Source organism: Sipha flava, unplaced genomic scaffold (assembly GCF_003268045.1).
Source record: "Sipha flava isolate LNK unplaced genomic scaffold, YSA_version1 236_pilon_pilon, whole genome shotgun sequence".
NCBI lineage: Eukaryota > Metazoa > Arthropoda > Insecta > Hemiptera > Aphididae > Sipha > Sipha flava.
This window is the reverse complement of record NW_020272878.1, coordinates 1,494,017-1,516,431: the sequence shown is the minus strand read 5'-3', so window position 1 is coordinate 1,516,431 and position 22,415 is coordinate 1,494,017. Positions and strand designations below refer to the sequence as shown.

General features: G+C 29.1%; 2 protein-coding genes across 3 annotated transcripts in view; both read right to left on the bottom strand.

The window, feature by feature from the left end:
• Nucleotides 1-22,415, bottom strand: part of LOC112683787 (contactin-4-like) — a 577,774-nt gene that overhangs the window by 240,762 nt on the left and 314,597 nt on the right. The window contains exon 1 of one of the 2 annotated variants that reach the window (XM_025554942.1): nt 10,538-10,951. The exons of the other annotated variant lie outside the window; for it this stretch is intronic. The gene's annotated coding sequence lies outside the window, so the exon portion shown is untranslated. Of the gene's footprint in view, nt 1-10,537; nt 10,952-22,415 lie in introns of those variants that run through there. 2 annotated transcript variants of the gene reach the window in all.
• LOC112683835 (general transcription factor II-I repeat domain-containing protein 2A-like) lies at nt 20,232-22,094 on the bottom strand. Its single transcript, XM_025555003.1, has one exon. It carries the CDS (start codon nt 22,092-22,094, stop codon nt 20,232-20,234), a length of 1,863 nt encoding a protein of 620 aa, XP_025410788.1.

Below are 22,415 nucleotides of genomic sequence, written 5' to 3'. Positions count from 1 at the left end.
GAACAGAAAATATGAATTTCCGGAAAAACCGCGAGTATGCAAATTCTGAAAACTACATAGCAAATTAATAACAAAATGTCTGTGAAGGTTTGGAGTTGCTAGCTTGATTTAGGGGGGGCCAACTTCATACACTTAATTTTTAGAGCGTAGTAAGAAAAATTGAACATTTTAGGTAGGTGTTGCGTTGTAAATATTTTTTTTGACTTCGCTGTCTCCAATGGAATATTATAAGATACTATATTTTTATATGATTATATTTTGTGGTAAAAAGTCCTAATATTATCGGTAAATGTTTTCTTGAAAAAAATAATCCTTTCAGCTCACAACCAAACACTGAATTACCAAGTAATAAACTGATTCCATATTGAATTTTATTAAATGAACCTGTTGATATTATTCTTTGGGCAAACTTTGCTTTTGAATATTTAGTATGATACGTACGGAGATGCATTGCACTTATGACGCAAAAATGAAGAATAAAAATGTCCATCGTTTATATATCGCCGTATGTGCTATGAAAAAGATAATATACTATAATCTTATATATTTATTATATCTTATATCTTATACAATGCCAATATACCAATGAATAATAATATTCATTGGTATATTATAAACCTTAATTTTTTGTATATAAAACGAAAATTATAAGAAATGTAAATCTTGATAATTGTATTGTAATTAAATCAATGGATTATTTTTAAGAAATACGGTGGTAAATAATTTTTATTAAAACAATTTAATATAAAGAGAAAAAAATAATAATAATAAGATATGAAAACGGAAAATATATTAATAATATTAACACTAGACGGTTGTGTATAATACCTAAAATAGTGGACACATCACTCTGTGGTACTTTTCGACCTTTAGATTTATTATTTTTTACTGACCTAACGAAAGGAAATAACCGGAAAAAAGTCTGATAAGATGCTGATGCCGAGATATTGTAAAGGCGCAGACACGATCTCGACGGCTATGTACGATTGATACCGGAAAGCTATACGTTGACAACCTTTCCAATGAGCATGGTGTATGTATGACATACATTGTATGTGCATGTTAATACATTTTCATACGTTGGAGCAGAAATTATTATTATTAAGGGCAGAAACGCAGAAAAGTCGCCAGAATTATACGCTCGATTCGGTGGGAGATTAACGATACCTATCGTTGTCATAAAAAATGATTATATGATATAATAGATGACATTAGAAGTAGTTATAAAATATGTATACTGTATACTTCACCTTTGTGATCTACAGGAAAGTCGGATTTTCTGTAAATTTGATAACGATATAATTGTTTTCTATGTTGCGTTCAACAATTTAATTATTATTTTCACCCTCCCCCGAATAGTTAAACAGGTGATTTTTTTTTTTTTTTTTTATATAAACCAATTATGTTAAAAATATATCATCATTATTCGTTTACAGTTTGAATACGTTATTGTTTTAAATTTATAAACATTTTAAAACCACAATAATTAGAGCTTTAGAGCCTTACAATTACTTTTAAACTTTTTACTTTTCATCAAACAATATAATAAAAAAATAAATTAGAATAAATCTAGAAAAAAATCAATGTATTTGTCATTTAAATTTTGAAACCTTGACCATGAACCATTCATTAATAAATTCATAATTTACAATTGATCAGTAGTTTATTATAATTATCACATAAAATAAACATCTAATTTTAGGAAAGGTTCACTAAAATTGTTATAAAAAAATATGGACCATGTTCATAAGAAATTAATTGGATTTATACAACTTGGTTGTTTATAATAACTTTTTAAATAGGTTTTCTTTAAACATTTGTATTTTTTCATATTCTTTTTTTTTACAATTTAATTTTTTAAATAAATAATTTTAGATTAATGTAGACCTCAATAATAAATAAATAATTATTGTATTAATCTTAAATCCAGAAGTGGTTTAATAAGATATGCTCAACGGAATAACAGTTATAATATTAGACGTTTCAAATAAATATCTCAACAGCCACATAAATGTTTTGGTCTTGTTATAAAAACATTTTACAATTTTTAAAATCTTAAAAGTATCTATATCCGACCTATAATCTGTGCTCAGTATTGTGTGTTGAATCCTAATGATTCATTTTAGTTTTTGAATTTAAAGACACTCGTTCTGCTACTGATTTTAGTCGTTGAAGTTTAGATATTAGAATACCCAGAATTATTAGCAAAAAAACCGTGTGTTTATCAAATGCTTACCAATGGACGATCCATATGAAATATCTCGAGTTACTATTTTTACAACTTAAAGCAACCTATCACATTGTATCTATTTAAGTATTTGTGAATCATTAAAATTTTATACGGAACATAATATCTATAATTTATGGTATAATAATATACAGAATTTCATTTTTTCTTGTTAAAATCATAATAATGAATGGTGTACATACTAAATGTATCGATGTTTTTGAGTAGCACACTTCAAACAGTTGGAAAAAAAAACATAAATTTATTATTCAGAAATAATGATGGAAATGTATAATATTATAATGGAAAAACGTATAGACGATTTTTAATCCGTACTTAAGAATTCAATACGTCCAGAAATTAATATTAAATATGAAATATAATTTAATTTTTAAATAAATGATAATACCTATTTTATATTTAACTAAAATAATAACTATTAATATTTTTAGCTATTAAATATTTTAATTACATAAATTATGCCCTTCTTATGTATTATTAATTGAATACCATATCAATATGTACCTTTATGTATATTGTATATCTACTAAGTGTAACAAAAGAACATTGTTATATTAGTATTGATATTATTCGTACTTTGATTTTTGGTGGCCCGTTTTAAGATTATTGTTTACCAAAGTGGCTTGGTGAGGGAAAAATGTTGAACATCACTGCCACATAGTGGAACGAAATGAATTTGTAGCTTGCCAAAAGTGAATTTTTGAAATGTTTCCTAGTTCGTAGATTATCATAAATAATTTTTCCCTATAACGTTTATGATGTATGTTTAGTCTTGATAGTAATTTTGAGTTACATATCCACGAATTACTTGACATTGATAGCCTTATATTGTATAAATTTGCATAATATTCAATTCCATAATAAACAATTTGATGTTTATTTTTAAGATTTTCTCCCACTGCAATCAACTTAATGTTACTATATATTAATTTAGTCATATATTTACTTTATTTCAACATATTTTTGTGTAAAAATTATGTTTGTAGTTTTTTTTTTTTTTTTTAGAATTAAATAATTATTATTTATGAAAAATGTATGCATAATACATTTTAAAAAGGCTGTGAATTAAATTTAATTAATTTTAACACTATCAGACATATGTCAATTTGAAAATAATATTCTCACATTTAAAATGAACCAGAATTTGTTTACATCCACCTGCCCCTCTTAATTTAAGAGACTTTTATAAAAATATTCACAAAGCTCGCACGACAGACGAGTCACTGAACTCATAGCTCCATATCTACGATTCGGCCTATTAATAATCGTTATCACATATTTATTGCTGCTAAGCACCACGACTCAGGTACGGGTGATAAGTATATTTTATAATTCAACCGTATTTTCACTTAAAGTGGAAACAATCCAAGTGATATTGTCTCATATTTGTACAAAATTAAAATTTTTGTAACTCAAACTTTTTGTGAAATGGATCAAAAATGTAAAGGTTTGTATACATTTAATTATAATAATAATAACGTGGTAGGTATTTTAAATTTATATTTATTTTAGGCGGTACAAGTCACGGAGGATTATATCTCTTCTAGAATAAGCACGAGATATAGTACGATTATCAATTTTATAATTATAACTAATAACATTTTCTAAATGGGAGAAAGTAATAATTGTTAATGTTCTTTCGTATTATATTATGATGTTTTTTTTTCCTGGATTAATATTTATATTTGAATTCTCTGCAATATTATCTTCATTACTAAAATGTTTAATAAACGTATTAATTTGATTGTAAATATTGATAAAATCCAACACTCCATTTTCTAATAAATGCTATCGCATGCTCCTCGCAGTCCTACTTTTTCATTGAACCAAATACAGCTAAGGTGCATATTATTATGTTATGTAATATTCACACTATCTACGGTAAGTCATTTTATCCCCCCCCCCACACATACACACACTTACACATACGCACAGTACTACATACATTCGTCGCTGTTTGCCACTTCTTTCGATTCTCTCGCGTTGTCAAAATGCATTTGCTCTTGTATCATACAACCCATCAGCTATAATACACCGAAAATTGTTCATATATTTCCAGCTACATTCAATTTCCCACGGGAAGAAAGCTTGCAGGTGAGCAGAACATATATTTTCGGTTCACGGACTTATGAGCTCCGTCGCTTTTACCTGACACAGATGTTCCCACGACGGTTAAAAATATATGCGAATGCACCGCTATATCGTTGCCGATATACTACTGGCTAGTTCTTAATTGTACTTAGGTTAGATCGGACGTTTCTCTCTTCATTCTTGTCCATCCATCAAACCATTATCTTCTGTCCAATTCATATAACTTCAAAGCCATTATGGTTTTTAAGTATTAATTTAAAATATTTAAAATTCAACTTCAGCATTTCATTTGAACATAATAGTTTTTTTTTTTTTTTTAACTCATATAAAACCTTTCAATAATTTGAGAATTTTTGAAGAAATACATTTAGTGATAGACACTTGTATGATAATACCATTTTCTATAAATCAAAAAAATTAATTAATTAATTAATTAATCAAAATGAAAAGTTATAATAGTTAATGTGAGTTGTAGAAAAACTTTAAAATTTCACTTGTATCCAATTATTAATTTTTTGTTTTTAAAATAAATGTAGAATTTGATTATTTTCATCGACAAAAAAATTATACGTATCAGTTGATGAATTGATGCGACTCTAAGTGAGATATATTGTAAATATTGTATTAATATAAAATAGCGATGTAGTTTAAACTAAACATGTGGGTAAATATTTTTTACATATTAAGTGTGTGATATTCCCTTCGTGAAACTAATTCGAAAAGTGGGAGAAAAAAAATTAAAAGTTTTGTAACGTTTATGAAAATATTTATTTTATATTTTCATGTATACAAATGCGTTAATGTGTTGAAAATTGTAATTGAAGTGTATTATTCAATCTGCATTTTTTTCGCTAAATTTATCAAAGTAGATAATTTATTACCATGTCGACGGTTTTTAATTCAATTATTAATATAGCATTATTTTTTATATTGGGTCGTTAAAATATTAATGTTATCCAAACACAGCGTTGTTGAAAATCCAATTTGTTTTCGAATTTTAAAAGAAAAATGAGACCATTTAGAGTGACATCGCATTACGTCATTATCAAAGTTTTGGCTGCGTATAATTTTATTAGAAGTTAAATGATTTTCAGTTATGTTTGATCAGTAATTATTTTTTGGCGACGCGAAGCCAATAAAAATTAAATCGATAAAACCCGAAAATACTTAATTACACAACCACATTAAAAATTAGTTCTACACTTCAAATTGATGAATAGTTTAACAACCAATTTAAACGCTATTTATCTTTAATGTAATTTATGTTAGATGTGGTTATAGAACAGACAAAACCTATTGAAATACATTCATAAGTTCAATCTATCATGGATAATATTTTTGATGACCGAAGAGTTCATTCATTACATTCATTACATGCGAAACGTAAACTCTGTGAAATGTCGTTGGAAAAAAGTGTACTTACTTAACGGAATCATTTTAAGAATAAAAGATTTAAAACATAATAAATATAAACTATTCCGTATACTATATATCTTAAAACCAAACGCTAAAATGTATAATTCATGGCGTGCATTTAAATAAATTTTTAGTGATTCATTTTCGTCATGCACTTCAGATGCATAGTACCTACTACTTGAAGCCGTATGTAAGCCTACCGATAAAGCGAGTTCATATGTAATAAAGTCAATGACAGTGTGTTGGATCTTGCAATTATTTGTCGCACGTAAAACGGAAGGAAGTATTAGACTCATTAAGAGCGAAGCACTCATTTCCGTCAAATCGGATAAGCTCCTTTAATCACTACCATTGTTAATTCCGTAACCCTGTCTAGACAGTTATTAAGTACATTTTATTTACAATAACAGATTTAACATAACATTGTTCAACCTGCAAAATCGTTTATCTGGCTTTATAAAATTTCTATTGAAATTTCCGATATATTTTTAACTTTTAAATTCCATATTTCTTTCAATGTGTTAAAAATGCACTATGTCTAAAAATAGATATAAAAGTGTTATTTAAGTCACACACATACACACATACACACCCCTTATATACGAGGATTAGATATAATATATATGTTTCCGTTATTTCTCTTGTCATGGAATTTTTGAAAAAATAATATTTTCTACTATACACAATACCATAGGTTATTTTTAACCAGTAGAACGTAAATATTTAATATTAATTTGAATGCAATTTAAGCCAATATGACTTCATTTATCGCAGTACTTCTATACAAATTTAATTATAAAAGAAATTAACGATATGATATAAAATAATATAAAATACTGGAAGATATGTAATACTGCAAATACGAGCAATACATGCAAATTGTAAATATTGTAAATTTATAAAAAAAATATAAAGTTTCTATATGAAATATTTTGGTAATTATATTGAATCAGTATATTTACCACATATTTATATTTTTAACTTTTCATCTGACTTATATATAAGTATAAACATCTTAAAAATTAACGTAGGTTTATTTATTTTACTATGTATATTATAGTAAGCTACTCGTTGTTGTATTAAATTTAAATACACTATTTTTTTTTATGAAAAGGCTATTCTAGTTGAAAATTAAGTTTTTAATTTTTTTTATTTCCCTTCAAGAAAATAAAAAAAATAATCATTTCCAACTCTTGGTTATGTTTATGAAAGGATATTGCTAAATTATAATGGGCTTTACTATGTAATACTATATTATAAATATAATGAATAATAAAGCAGAAAAAATAAGATACAATTGTATAAAACATTAATTTTTTTTAAGGTAGATAATATAATGTTAATCACAAATACGTGTAATTTTAATTGCGCAACAATGAAATGTTCAGTTTAAAGAGAGCATAAAACTTTTACAGCGCATCTCTAAAAATTACGTGAACATTTTATTTTAAATGTGTCCATTAGTGTTATGCACAAGGAGTAATTAAATTCCAAGATAATGTGGAAGGTTTTGTTGTTACTCCAGAGAAATTATTAAATAAAGGATTTGGTTGGTAGATACATCGTAATTATCGTACTGGCAGTTTTATTTATGACGTTAAAAAATGTATTATCAATATATGTTATGATCACAAAACACAATATTTACATCATATCAATTGCATTAATTCGAAACTATTGTCGTATACGCCGATAAATTGTACGTATAAACACAAACACTTAACTCAAAATAAAAATATAATACTTGAAAAATCAACGCTTCCTATGATGTCAAGTCACAAGAGCACCACAGAAGATCACTTTATTCTCATATTTTTTTATGGTACAAATTAATGTAATTAATGTAATTTGTTGTTGCTCTTTTATATATTTTTTATACGCTAGATAGTATCCTCTTGATTTAGTAATCATCAATCAATTATTTTTATTTAAATTTAATGTTTTACATTTCTTATGTTTGAATTTATTTTCTTATAGCCTAAATGTTATAATAACCTAATTCTTATTACATTATATTTATATGATGTGGATTATACTATATTATTCAATAATGGTTTCAATACGAGTACTACAATACTTATTCTACGTAACGAGTATTTGTTGGTCATGTGTAAGCAAAATATTAACGAATTTGAGTAGAACAAAGAGTTTATAATTTGGAATTTTTGTTAGAACTCGGAATGTGATTTAAAATCTATAAGAAAATCAATATGAATACATTTTGGAACGCTCGTCATAGTCCGATACACCCGTACCTAGTGTTCTGCACAGTTTGTTATCTAAAGGACCAAGCTGGACTTAAAATTTTACCAGGGAACCAAAGTTGGACCGGATCACACTTAAACGTTAAAAAGACAAAAAGACAAAAACCAAAATTGGATCGAACCGACGACTTCATATTATTTTTAGACCGGACCGGACCAGTAATTAAATAACATTTAATAAAGTAGACCGTATACCAGGCTGTCAGTCCGATCTCAAAATATTTTTGACCATATATGGACTGGTCCGTAAGGTTCAGTCTGTATTAACTCAAACCGTACCATATGATGCGTTTAGTATTACACTGGACTGGACTACCCGATTTTATAAATCAATTTATACCAAAAGTTGTATGTTTTTTTCGTTTCATTTGTTTACAAAATAATATCTGTATTTAGATCAGGGCTTGAAATCGATTTCAAATATCGATAAAAATCGTTAAAAATCTTTTAGAAAATCAAAATCAATATCAAAATTATTAATGGTTGGTAATGATTTTCGAAAATTATATTGAAATTAAAAAAAAATGAAAATCGATATTTTGTATCAAAATAAAAATCGTTTTAACAATTAAAACGATTTTAAATCAAATTAATTTAAAATTTAACAATCAACAGATATATTTATACTATCAATTCGTAGATATTGTCATATTTGGTAATAATATTGATTATACATAATAATAGATAACAAGTACCTATTTTGTTTTTTTAGAATATTTACGATAAGGAATCAGCGTTGGACGTACGATTTTTGTTTTTATACACAATATATATTCCGTATAATATACTATATATAGACATTTTCTAGTGTATTACTATGGATACGATATAAATGTATAATATTTCATTGGAGTTATACTTTTAAATATAGTGAGTTATACTTTTAACCAATAATATACAATTAAATAACCTAAAATAGTTTTATTTTGTACTTTAGCAGTTACTACAGCCTACAACACTATTATGTTGATGATGTACTAAAATTTGATAAATTATTATAAGTTATTGATAACATTCTGTTTTAAAACCGAAATCGAAAAAAAATAAATACCGATTTCTGAAACCAAAATTGAAAAAAATCAATATCGATATTCGAAATCAAAAACGAAATTGCAAAAAATAAATACCAATATTTGAAACCAAAATCGAAATTAAAAAGAAACTAATATCAATAATTAAAATTTAAATTAAAATTGAAATTTTTTATTTCGATTTCAAGCCCTGATTTAGATTTTAAATACCGTGATTAAGACCAGACTGAGACCGGCCCGGATTGATTTTCATTTTTTTTTTTTTTTTGAAATCGGACCGGACTAAAAATAATACATTTAATTTGAGAACTGGACTGAACTACTCCTAAAAATTATTGAATCGGACCAAATCGACGATTCAATAGTTTTTGTATGTTAGGACCATACTAGACCGAGCTGATTAAGATCGGACCATGCAGAGCACTACCCGTCGCAGTGATGCATTAGCGATTATTGAGCGTTGAATGTGCGAGGTACGTTCAATTGAAGTATCAAATCGAAAAATTGTCAATTCCGGTTTCGAAAACAAGGAGATTTCTAATTCGTTTTATTTTTATCTTATCTTACAACTTCGTATCGAAAGTTTTAATTTCGTATTTTCTCACGTTTAACCTCTACACACACGTCATGATTTATAGGTTACTCTCTAAGAGACAAAAGTGCTGAAAATGATTTAAAATTTTTATTGTTCAAAAGAAAACCTGCACCAAAAAGGTGTAGATATATAATACGTATTTGATTCCGAACGCTCAACCCACGCTACGTGATGTATGTACGATTAATGTACCCTCCGTAGCGGCCGGCGCGCACGTATAATAATAATGATAATAATATAACGCGGCAATGTCCCTTTTACGATCGTCTGAAACAGCGCGTGAAGTTCACTAAAACACACACGTACATAAACTACGATGCTGGAGCATCCGAGTGCATTTGTATGCCGGACGGATACGGATATCCGATACGTATACCGAGGTCCTCATATGTATACACATGCGACTGGGATCGCCGACCGGTGTGACCGGACTTAACCTTTGGACAATAAACGTGAAATTTAGCGGGTCTCCAAGAAAATAATGTTTATGTTGGCGAATGCTATGCGGGTACGTTTTCGTTGATTTCCATGTGCGCGGCTCACATTCATAATATAATATAAATAAATTTGTTTATTTTTGCGTTACCCGGCACCGTCAACGAGTGTCCTTTTTATTTTATTTTATTTATTTTTTTTTTTTTTATATTCCGTCCGTGTCTTTAGCTCTCCAAACATCGTTTGTTTGTTTTTCCACCAGTAGCAGGAGATATCTGCAAGCGGGCGCGGCGCGTATGTGTGCATAAGGAATAAAAGCGAAAAAATAAAATAAAAAAAAGAGACTAACAACAATTTGTTATGCTGATAAAATATACACCCCGTTTTGTGCCGACTACTATTACTACATATTATATGATTTGTAGTTAGCATCGAGTCGTATTTTCGTATCACGTACTTTTCAGTAGACCAATGCGGGAGGACACGTTTTCCGTGCGATCGAAATCTCGATATCCCACCCGTCCGCATAACATTCCAACGACGGAACACGTAACGAACGCAGCGGAAACGCACTCTGTCGCACGCGGCGTTTCCTTACGTGCGTCCGACGTGTTTTCCGACGCACTCCGAACCGGAATTTGCTGCGGTCGCGTCACACCGCGAGAACCGTCGACGTGTCTGCTTCTGCAGCGATAACGGTTGAACGCGCGATGGTTATTCCGTATTGTCGCGCGACCGTTGTTGTGACGGAGCCCATCCGTCTAATTGCGATGGATGTCACGGTACGTGTATACTTGTGCGGAAAAACCGTGCGGCCGAACGACGCGTTTGTTGTTCACTGACGGTCCACGTGTCCACGTCCAACGCGTTTTGACGTGACTGCCCGTCAAGAACAGCGAACGTCAGCCGACCGGACGGTAACGGTGTCATTCACCGTGTCGACGGGTACAAAGCGAACTCTCCACCACACGCGTTCATCGACGCAGTTGACGTAGGGGGCGCTGACGGACTCACCGATCCCTTCGTTCTCCGACCGCAGTACCCACACTCGGTGCACCGCACTCCAACCTCACCGGTGCAACTCGCCAACCGGACTCAGAATTGAATTACACACGACCGCAAGACTCACCGCGGCCGGTTGTCCCTTTCCGCTTGTCCTCTCCGGGCGTAAGTGGTGGGTGGGTACACTGAAGGCTTCCGAACGTTGAGACCTGCACGTGAACCGGAAGCGCTGGATATGCACGCGAATCCGTTTTGTTCATCCAGTCATTATATTTTATTACTACCTAATAATCTAAGAAATCTTCCTTTGACATGAGAGAATATTATGTATTACGTATTATAAGACTTATGATTAATTTACATGATTTTGGTGGAAAGAAGACATTTCACTTCTGCTCATGCAGTGCATCGTAAACGTGTGTGAAGTTAGCCCACCAACTATAAAAAATACTTTCCAAAATAATTGTAACCATATTATCTTAATTTGTAACTATTTGTAACCAAGTTTTTAGAATTTGTAATCTCATATTTTTCAAGCTACGGGTACTTTCTCAATGATGGGCTAACTTCACACCCCCCCCCCCCCCAATTCAACGAAATCGTCCAAATCAAATTGTAACTTATAAAATCCAATTTGTAACTATTTGTAACCAACTTTTTGAAATTTTTAACCTCTTCAATTTTGAGTAGTTATCGATTTCCCTATGGGGGGCTATCGCCCCCCCAATTCAATGAAATCGTCCAAAACAAGTTGTAACTTATAAAACTCAATTTGTGACTATTTATAACCAACTTTTCAGAATTTGTAGCCTCGACCCTTCTGAGTAATTGAAATTTCTCAATGAGGAGCAGCCCCCCTCCAATTCAACAAAATTGTCTAAAACAAGCTGTGACTTATAAAACTCAATTGGTGACTATTTGTAACCAACTTTTTAGAATTTGTAACTTCATTAATTTTGAATCCCAATGGATTTCCCTAAGAAGATATCTTTATAAAAAAGTTAAGATTGCTATTTATAATACACCCAATTAAATTAATTCACCTAGAACATATCGTAAGTTGAAAAAAAGAAATCTATATTTAATTTTAAAAAAAATCTAGATTGAATAAATATGTCTTAACTAACTAGAATTTTACTTTTATTTTTATTCAATTAGGCTAAAATCTTAAATAAAATTAACTAGAATTTTACTTTTATTTTTGTTCAATTAAGCTAAAATCTTAAATAAAATATGTTTTATAACATACTCAATTTATGAACATATATAATAAATTTTTAGCACTCATAACTTATTATAAGAAGCCACTCTACATTCATTATAATACAATAGTATAAAATAAACTATAAAATAAATGAATGTAAATATTTCTTTGAATTATTAAAATGATTAATTAAAATTATTTTTAAAAATAAATGTACACCTGTTAGAGCCTCACAAAAATAAATAAAAAAATAAATTTTGAGAAAAAAATTAATACGATTTTATAACGCTTACAAATCTAACATACTTAATCTGACATTTTTCTATAAAATAATAGATGTGGTTTCACATATTTGGATTCTATATTGTTCTTTTTTTTACCAAGTTATTATGTATTTCCCAATAACCTTTAATTAATTTACAGTGTGATACGTAGTAGCCCATGTTTTTTACATCTACATTTCCAATGTATGAAATTATTGACTGCAGTGAAAACTTAGTAGAATATAATAAATTATCTCCTAAAATATATATGAATAGTTCTTTTTAGTATTTAACTGTTTACCTTTCTTTTCCAACAAACATATTTGATAGTATATCATTGACCAAGATTTTATTTTCATTTATCATACTATCCTTAAAAACATCTGTTTCCGATAAAATATGTACCTGCAGTACTCTTATACAATTTCTACTTATATTTTCGCAGTTTGGTCACCATTTTTATTTTTTTTTTCCGTAACATATTTATTTAAATATGTATTAAGATCTTCTAAGCGCCCACTAATATTTAACAAATCATTGAATATTATTGTTGCATTATAAAATACTGTTTTTATAGTACAAATGATGCATTCCAATATTTGTATACTGCTAGGTATATCAGAAAAAAGCTTGTTACATAGAGCAATAACATTGATATTTGCGTCCAATATTGAGGTTTAGATTCAACTGGTCACATTTTAAAAAGTTCAAATTCTACCAGCAAATTAACATGTTGATCATAAGCTATGCTTGTAACTCTACGAAGATGATATATTTTCATAGTCTTATAAAATGATTCATTTTATTATTATCAATATAAAACTTATACCTTTTGTTATCAATGTAGTTTACTGTTATAGCTACTAAAAGTGAATCAAAAACACACGAGTTAAATATCAAAATTTTTTCTTTATTTACTTAAGAGCTGGTAAAAGATTTCCGTTTATTATCATTGATAATGAAGTTGATTGTAATCCTGAAGTATTAAGTACTTGACGAATAATTGAACATGGACTTGTATATTTTGAAAATCGTTTGGAATTTTTTTCTCTTTTTTGATTTTGATAGGTTGGTTTGCTTTATTCCTCCAATTCTCTTGTGCCATTAGTTCATCTGTTATCGTTATATTGATATCAGATTAATCTGAATTGATAGAAATATCATCATCACTATAAAATTCCGATTCAACATTATTATTTACATTGCTGTTTATATCAATTTCCCTATTTTTTTAATTGCTATATATCATATCAGAACTGTTGCTTGATTTAATATATTTTTTTGATTTATATTCTTGATTTTTGTTGACTTATAATGATCTAGCCATTTTCAATTCTCTTTCTATTGATAATAAATGCGAACCAACAAAACAGGCTATGGTCCTAAGTGATTGTTTCAATTAATTTTTGGCATGAGAAAAATATCCTTTGACTGGTGCTGAAGGGGCTTTTTCATATTTTGATTTGTAGTGTCTAGCCGTTATGTTTGTCTAGAGAAGAAAATTATTTATAATACGAAGAAAAGAAGCACATAAATCAGGTAAATAGAATCTATTCAAACATGTATCGGAGAAAACTGCTACACGTTCTTTAATATTTTTAATAAATGTATCCATATTATTTTAAATATTACTAAAATTTTAAACATTATAAACTTGTAATATTATTTTTCTTCATTTTCTTCTGGAATTTCTTCGTCATCTAAAATTATATTTCCTTTGAAATCAACATTTTCGATTTATTTTAAAATATTTTCCCTGCATTTTTTTGACAAAGAGTAATATTTTGTACCTTCTATATTACCATCAAATTTTGAAGATGCAATGTCTAAAATTTCAGTTAAAATTGTTTTAAATTAAGTAAGTATTTTTGATTATTATAAGGAGAATTATGGCTCTAACGTAAAATTCTTTAATTTTTCCGTGACTTCTTATCTTAAAACATTTTTATCTACCAATCATTTTAAATAAATTAGCAATATCCAAACGCACATAAATATCTATTCTAGAATTTGGAACTATTATACCATCGTCTTCATCTTAAAGAATCTTCAAACTCATTTCATAGTATTGAATCTTAGACAAACCATAACAGAAAACACGTGTAACAGCTTCTGTACGTGTATTAATCTGTCCCTCATTGAGAAATTTACGATTACTCGGAAAGGCCGAGGTTACAAATTCTAAAAAGTTGTTTACAAATAGTCATCAATTGAGTTTTATAAGTCACAACTTGTTTTGGACGATTTCGTTGAATTGGGGGGGGGGTTGTGTGAAGATGGCCTCTTATTGAGAAAGTAGCCGTAGCTTGAAAAATATGAGGTTACAAATTATAAAAACTTGGTTATAAATAGTTACAAATTAAGAAAATAAGATTACAATTATTTTGGATAGTATTTTTTATAGGGGGGGGGGGGGCTAACTTCACACTCGTGCATCGTTATCAACGCATACCTCTTACGAGTATACATTTTACTAGATAAAAATAGATATCGGTATGGAAAAAAAAACAACCCACGAGCAATAGCTACACATGTTTTTAATAGGGTGTCTTCAAACTCATTTTACGTTAAGCATAACCGGGGCTACATTCATTGTAAATTATCTTATACACAAAGTCATCATACTATAAAACTAATGGAGGATGTAATAGATAGTTGCACAGTATCCCGTTTTGTCAACGAATGTTTACGGAAATCCGAGAGAAACGACATGACCGTCGGTTTAAATAAAACACGAATGAAACTCAGTGCCGGTTTCCAACAATTTATTTTATGAAATATATTTCTGTTATTAGCTATGCAAATAAATAAATGCATATTATGATCACCTACAATGACGAGTAGGTGCAACGTAACGCGAAAGCGCTTGAAGATGTTCTACACGAAATCGATAAATATCAACACATTAAATCCCTTGCCGGATATACACGTATACTGTAAATAGTATTATCATTTATTATTCTTACGGGCTCGTGGATAGTTTTCGAATGTTTTATATTTTTTCGTCCAATAATCTAAAACGGTAAGTACAACCCATTGTATGCCCTATTGTGCCGTTCTCAAATGAGACGAGTGCGAACACTTCGGTCGTAATCGTTATCGATGATGGCCGTTTTATTTATCTCGCTTTGACTTGCACTTGATATACATGTACATATATATCCACATACATATATATTATACGATTTACTACTCGCGTACCACTAAACAAAGATTACGTGGGGACGAGAAATAAGGTATAACTGGTTACTAAAAATCCCATGTGATCTTCTGGTCGGGATGCAACAACATTTGGTGAGGATTTACTTGTCAGTGGTGAAGTAGAATAAGTTGACCGCCTCGCTGTGTTTTATTTCTGTCCCCTTCGTCTGTCTTGATTCGTGAGGCGTATTATACAACCCGGGGAATTTCGAATATCATTCAAGACTAAAATACTCGAAGAAAAACACGTTTGGAATGACTTGAGAATATCGCTGTAACTGTTTTTAAAACGATTTAATAGATTGTTTTACTTATTTATATAAATCACACGCACATATATATCGTACATATATAAATATACACACATATTTAGACTGCTAAAAAAAATATATCAACAATAGAAATGTGCGACTTTATTTTGATAGTTTTCGTTGAAGGAAAATTTATCATAATGTCTGTGTTAAGTATATGTTTCATCCCAATTTCCATTAAATGTATAAATATTATTTTTCTGTCTGTGAGAAAATTCACAAAATCCTTATAAATAAACTGTTTTCGCATTTTTCAGGTTTTTTGATTTTCGTAGTTGATGTATGTGGTACTGTGTACTCACAATAATTATTTGCGTGTTGTGGCACGTTTAACACGAACTTGAGACGTTTTTGAAAATATAGATGGTTAATAAACAGAACACTTGTATTTTGAACAAATCATAAGTTATAGTACTTTATTAACACTTAACACATTAAAAATAGTAAATTGCTATGTAAAACTATTAGTACTAGCAATAACTGAGTACTCGATGCGATGTGGCTGTAACAAAGTTAGTCCATAACGAATAGTTGTCTCACAAAGAGTGAATAGGCAGCTTAGCACTGTTACTATCTTCTGATTAATAATAGGTGCTTTACTCGAATTCAGGCGGGTTCTATAAACAACGTGTTGTTATTAATAATACACTCATAATGACAATATTACGTGATTTTCTGTTATTAGTTTAAAATGAATTATACAGCGGAAATTGAAAAATTATGTTCTATATTTATTTTTATCCTATAATCTCTTTGCGCAATGTATTCGATGCATATTATACTTGCACGTACACCACACTAATTATACGACAATATTAATATGTTAAAACAATCTATTAATCCATTAACTCTATTTTGGGTTTACTACAATGAGTATTATCATACCAACGTGCTTAATACTTGTATTTAGTTGTTTTGTTTATTGAATAAATTATTAAATTGCACTAATACACGCCGACGCATAAATGTTAAAAAAAAACCATATTTTCCACTCAAAAATTATATAAATAAAAAAAAATATAAGATAAAATGTTTGATGAAAACTGGAAACTTCATCTTCAATTTCAACAATAATAATACGAAGAAAAAAAATACCGGGAGGTGATGAATTTATCCACCGTCACAGTTAGCAAAATATTTTGTTGTTCTTAAACCATTTGTCATCGTCACTTTTGAATGTTTCGGTATGGCCGAAATTAAATTCTACTAAAAAATAAGGAACGAACACGAAACAACGTAAACTGGTGATAAAATGTTTCATATATGAAATTAGTAATGACGAAAAGTTGAAATCTCTCCCTGGAAGCAATTAGTAGATAAAAATAAGACGTGATGGTTATGATTTATCAAAATAAAAATTAAAATGGGCTTAATAATATCACTGGGATGCAAATCATTATAATTTTAACTTAAGATATCTATAGCGAAAATTAGTGCATTTTTATTTACATTTTGTTTAAAATATTAATTATTTATTTTATTTCTATAAGCTATCAAGTATAAAATTATAATTAATGTTATCGGACATCATTTTTAACTTTGAAATATGAATGTTATAGTAAATTTGTTTTTTTTTAAATTCAGTGTGATATGGTTTAATAAAATTTTACAGCTTTACAATTTAACAGCATTTTTATTTGATAAAAACTCTGTGAGAATGTAAATTAACTATTTTTTTTTTTTGCGTCACAAAGATTTTAAATTTACGAATTTCCATGTTACTTTCATTTTTCATAACAACGTTATGAAATATTTTGAACACTTTTTGGAAAAGAAAAATATATTAATACGAATGTATAAAATTATATTTTATACATTTATAAAAGTTAATTTAAATATTTTTTATTTACTTTTTTTTATTTTATCAACGTACCATATTATTCCGAAGTCATTTCTGACACATACAAAACTACGGTTTCTACTCGTAATTTAACTCGTATTTTAAATTATTTAAAAATTATTGCGTAAGTGTGCCGATCAAACAATTCGTCTCTGTCTTTCTCTATCTCACATCCGATAAAAATAAAAACTTAATTCAACTTAACTTTAAACAAAGTTTTCTCGTTTGAATTACGATTCAGTGTAAGGTATTTTTTAACGGCGATTGTCACCTATTGTCTCTCGGGGCAGTTTATTACAACGCCGAGCACAGGTCAAATTAAATTGTTTACTCTATTCGTCCACGAATATTACGGAAAAAACAGTATGAGAGCTATTCAATTATTATTATTGTTGTTTATCTAGTGAACAAGAATAACGATAAATTAATGAAGTAAGATCAAACAAAGTGATAAATAATTGTTATCGACTACGACTTTTTCACAAATACCTAAAGGACATGTAACAATATAATGTATAAATATTATTTTTACAGTAAAATATTCTACATTATACGTGATAATGACCTTATATAAATTTCATCTCGTGACATTAATTTATTATCCAAAAACAAGACAAATAATCAAAAACGTTAACTATATTTTATAACAACGGTGTATGCACAGTTTAGATGAGAATAAGACAAAAGTCAGTTATTTGCGATGTGCTATTACTTAGTTGGGTATGTGCATCTTTTAAGACGATTGTGTAAATAATTGAAATACATAAAAATAGAGTAGGCAAGAATTCCTGTGTTAGATACTCGCGTTTCAGTAAAATAATTGTTGGGTGTTATTAGTAAAAATTTGAACCCTACGACCGTTAATAATCACATGGAAAAATAAATTCAAGACCGTGTTATTAAAAAAAAAATTGAGAATTAGATTAAAAATGGTGCTACAACCACTGGCTATACCTTTTTTTTCGATCGTTATCAAAAAAACGTTTATCAATATTTTTCGTATAGTTCGAAATTATGTAATATGAATGAGAATAATGATAAGTGATCCTAATTTTTTTTTTTGCAAACGTTTTTTAATATACATACGAGTAGTTATGACTTTATGATCTAAAAAAAAGACGTTTCCAAAAACCAAAGAAAAAAATATTAAATCGAGTTTCAATGAATAGTAATTTAATCTCTAAATCTAAGATAAAGATATATCTTCTTTCTTATTATTATTTAAAATTAAAATTGGACGAAACATTTAATTTGAAGTAATGGAATATTGTAATTATTCTACTAATTTTAGTAAAGATAGACAAGAGTAATTTTGATCAATCATCGTCATATAGTTGTTTGTACATAAACATGGTATTGATCAGGGTTGTAAATTGTTCATTCTTTACAAATTTGAAACATTCATAATAATTTACACAATTTGACATATTTGGTCTTTTTTTCATTTAATTAAATAAAATCAAACATCAACTTGAACACCGTATTTTAAATTTGAAAAAACAAAGTTTGAATTTGCCATAGAAAGTCGGTAAAATTAAAATATACATCTACTTAAATACAATTAAAACACAAAATCGGAGAGTTGAATTGTATAATATAACTCACATATATTCAAAGTTAAAAACGAATTGAATTTTTTTTTAATAAATCACATTTGATTATAATTATCAATAACCCGGATCATGTAGTTATGTAAATATTTAATAGACGATGTATATTATGTGGCTGCATACTAATTTCAACCCAGAGATGTCTACGAAAAAAGGTCTAATCTGAATTATGGACAGTTTTTTTTTTTTTTTTTTATGGTTCAGACGATTTGCGACCCGATTAATATTTGCTGCAAGACTTATATGATATTATCGTTCTCCTTTAGATAATTACGATAGCCAGCAATGATATAACATAGGTGTATAACAGTCTATTGTTTCCAATTATCGTCCTATTTCCATCCTATCCCACATCACTAAAATATTTGAGTCATTGATTTTAGCTTCCATTTGACTTTCTACTAATCATATGATCATTGAGGAACATCATGGTTTCTACTCTGGTGGGTTGGTTACCACCTATAATCATTTATTTAGTAATTTAATCTCTAACTCCTTTTGGCTCCACTCACAGGTTGACATCATCTATACCAGGGGTCGGCAATTAATTTATATGGCGGTCCAAATATTTAAAAAAAAAAAATTTCGAGGGCCAAAAAAATCTTAAACTTAATTTTATCATTAATGTATTTATTTTTGTATTAAAAACACATTTTAAGACAAAGTATTTAATTATTTATAAAGTAATTATACATTCATACTAAAAATAACAAAATTGTATTAATGAGAAAAATGACATTTCTTTTCTTGAGCTAGTTTTTTAAAATCTGGTACTCTTGGAGAACAACTGATGCGTAAAGTGTTTTCAAGGTGGTGATCTGTTAATCTTGAACGGTATCGGTTTTTTAAAAACGTCATTTTTGAAAACGAAGTTTCACATACATAAGTGGAGCCAAACATAGTAGCTAATTTTATGGCAAGGGTTTTACAGTTCATGTATTTATCCAAGACATGCTTTATCCAAAAATCTTCAGTGGACGAAGTTTTATACATTTGCAATGAGATATCTTCTTGCAAATCAATAATTTCAATTTGAAGTGAAGATTTTGGAAGTTTAAATAATTTTGTAGCAACGTCAATCCATTCTCCAGTCGGAGAAACTTCAAACGGATTTTTTAAAAATTGAGACAGTTTTCCAATTTCTGCAAAGTCTTTGAATCTCTTACGAAATTCTTCACCAAGGTCTGACAAAAAACTTAAAAACATACTGCAGTCTATGTCGGGAGTCTTTTTATATTCTAGGATTGTTGGAAAATGAATAAAATCTTGATTTTTTATATCTTCTTCAAAGATTTCAAGTTTTCGTCGGAAAGCAAATACACTTGATATCAGATCACAAATTAACTTTTTTTGCCCTTGTAACTCAGTATTAAGTACATTTAAATATCCAAGAATGTCTTTTAAAAACGCCACAGATAGCATATTGCTCTCATTTGTTAAGAATTTATGATACTGCTTTGATTCTACTGAATCCAAGTTTACCAAGAACGTGATAACTTCTTCTTTTATACTCCAAAAACGTTCGATCACTTTGCCTTTACTTAACCAACGGACATTGTTATATTGAAGTAAATCCGAATACACTGAATCACATTCAAATAAAAAATCTTTAAACTGCCTGTGCTGAAGAGCAGATCGGGACCTCAAAAAATTAATCAACTTGATCATTATGTCCATTACTTCCTTCAGTGTTGTACTAAGTTTGCCACACAGGGATGTTTGATGAATTATACATTGATATGAAAGTATTTCAGCATTCTTATCCTTGATTCTCTTAACAAATCCCTTTTCTTTACCAATCATTGCCGGTGCGCCATCAGTTGAAATAGACACAATTTTATCATAACTAATATTTGATTTAGTCATGAAGTCGTCAAAAGTTTTAAACAAATCTTCTCCACGAGTCTTGCATTTCAATGGCAATAATGCTAGCAACTCGTCTCTAAATACTCTACTTTCAACGTCTAAAAAGCGCACAAAAATTGAAATTTGCTCAGAATCAACAATATCACGTGACTCATCAATTGCAATAGCGTAGCAAGGAGCCATCTGTAAAATGTGAATTAAATTATTTTTGTTGTCATCGGCCAATAGTTCTGTTCTTCTTGTATTGCTTCTTGCTGATAGAGGAATACTTTGAATAGCATTAATTATGTCCTTTTTTTCTTCAAAAAGTGCAGTGGCTACTTCCAACATACACTCTTTTACAATTTCTGAGTCTGTAAATGGTTTTTGGTGTTTATTTAACGTCCAGCAAACACGCAATGCTGCTTCTACTGACTTTTCTTGCCCAGTCATACTTTGTACTAACATAGTCGTACTATTTTTATAAGACAAGAGATACGCTTGGAGCTTATTTTTACGCGCTGCACTGTTAAGAGGAAATTTTTTTTCAAAATCTTTATGCATTGTATCATAATGACGCTTTAAATTAGCACATTTAACGACAGCAACTGTACTGTTACATATAAGACAAACTGGAACGGCTCCAGCTCTTACTGGAAGTGTAAAACAATATTGTTCGGTCCACTCAGCCAGAAACTTTCTGTTTTCATTGTCAACTTTACGTTTTTTGGAAAACATACTCGATTATACACGAATAATATTTATAAATTAATAAGTTTTAACACTACAGACGCGACGGACTACGAATACGAATATTTATAATAATTTCTTGACGAACGACGAACGACAAACGCAACGCGTAAATTGAACTAAATAATATTTGTGTTTCAAGAAGTAGGTTCAATGTATGGTGTTCTGTTATCGTGACTATTATTATAAACAGCGGTATACGATGAACGCTATCGTAATTTCCTAATAAATCATAAAAATAGATCGCCTCTGAATATTGTATTTTACACACACACACACACATGCGCGCGCGCGCGCGAATGCAAGCGA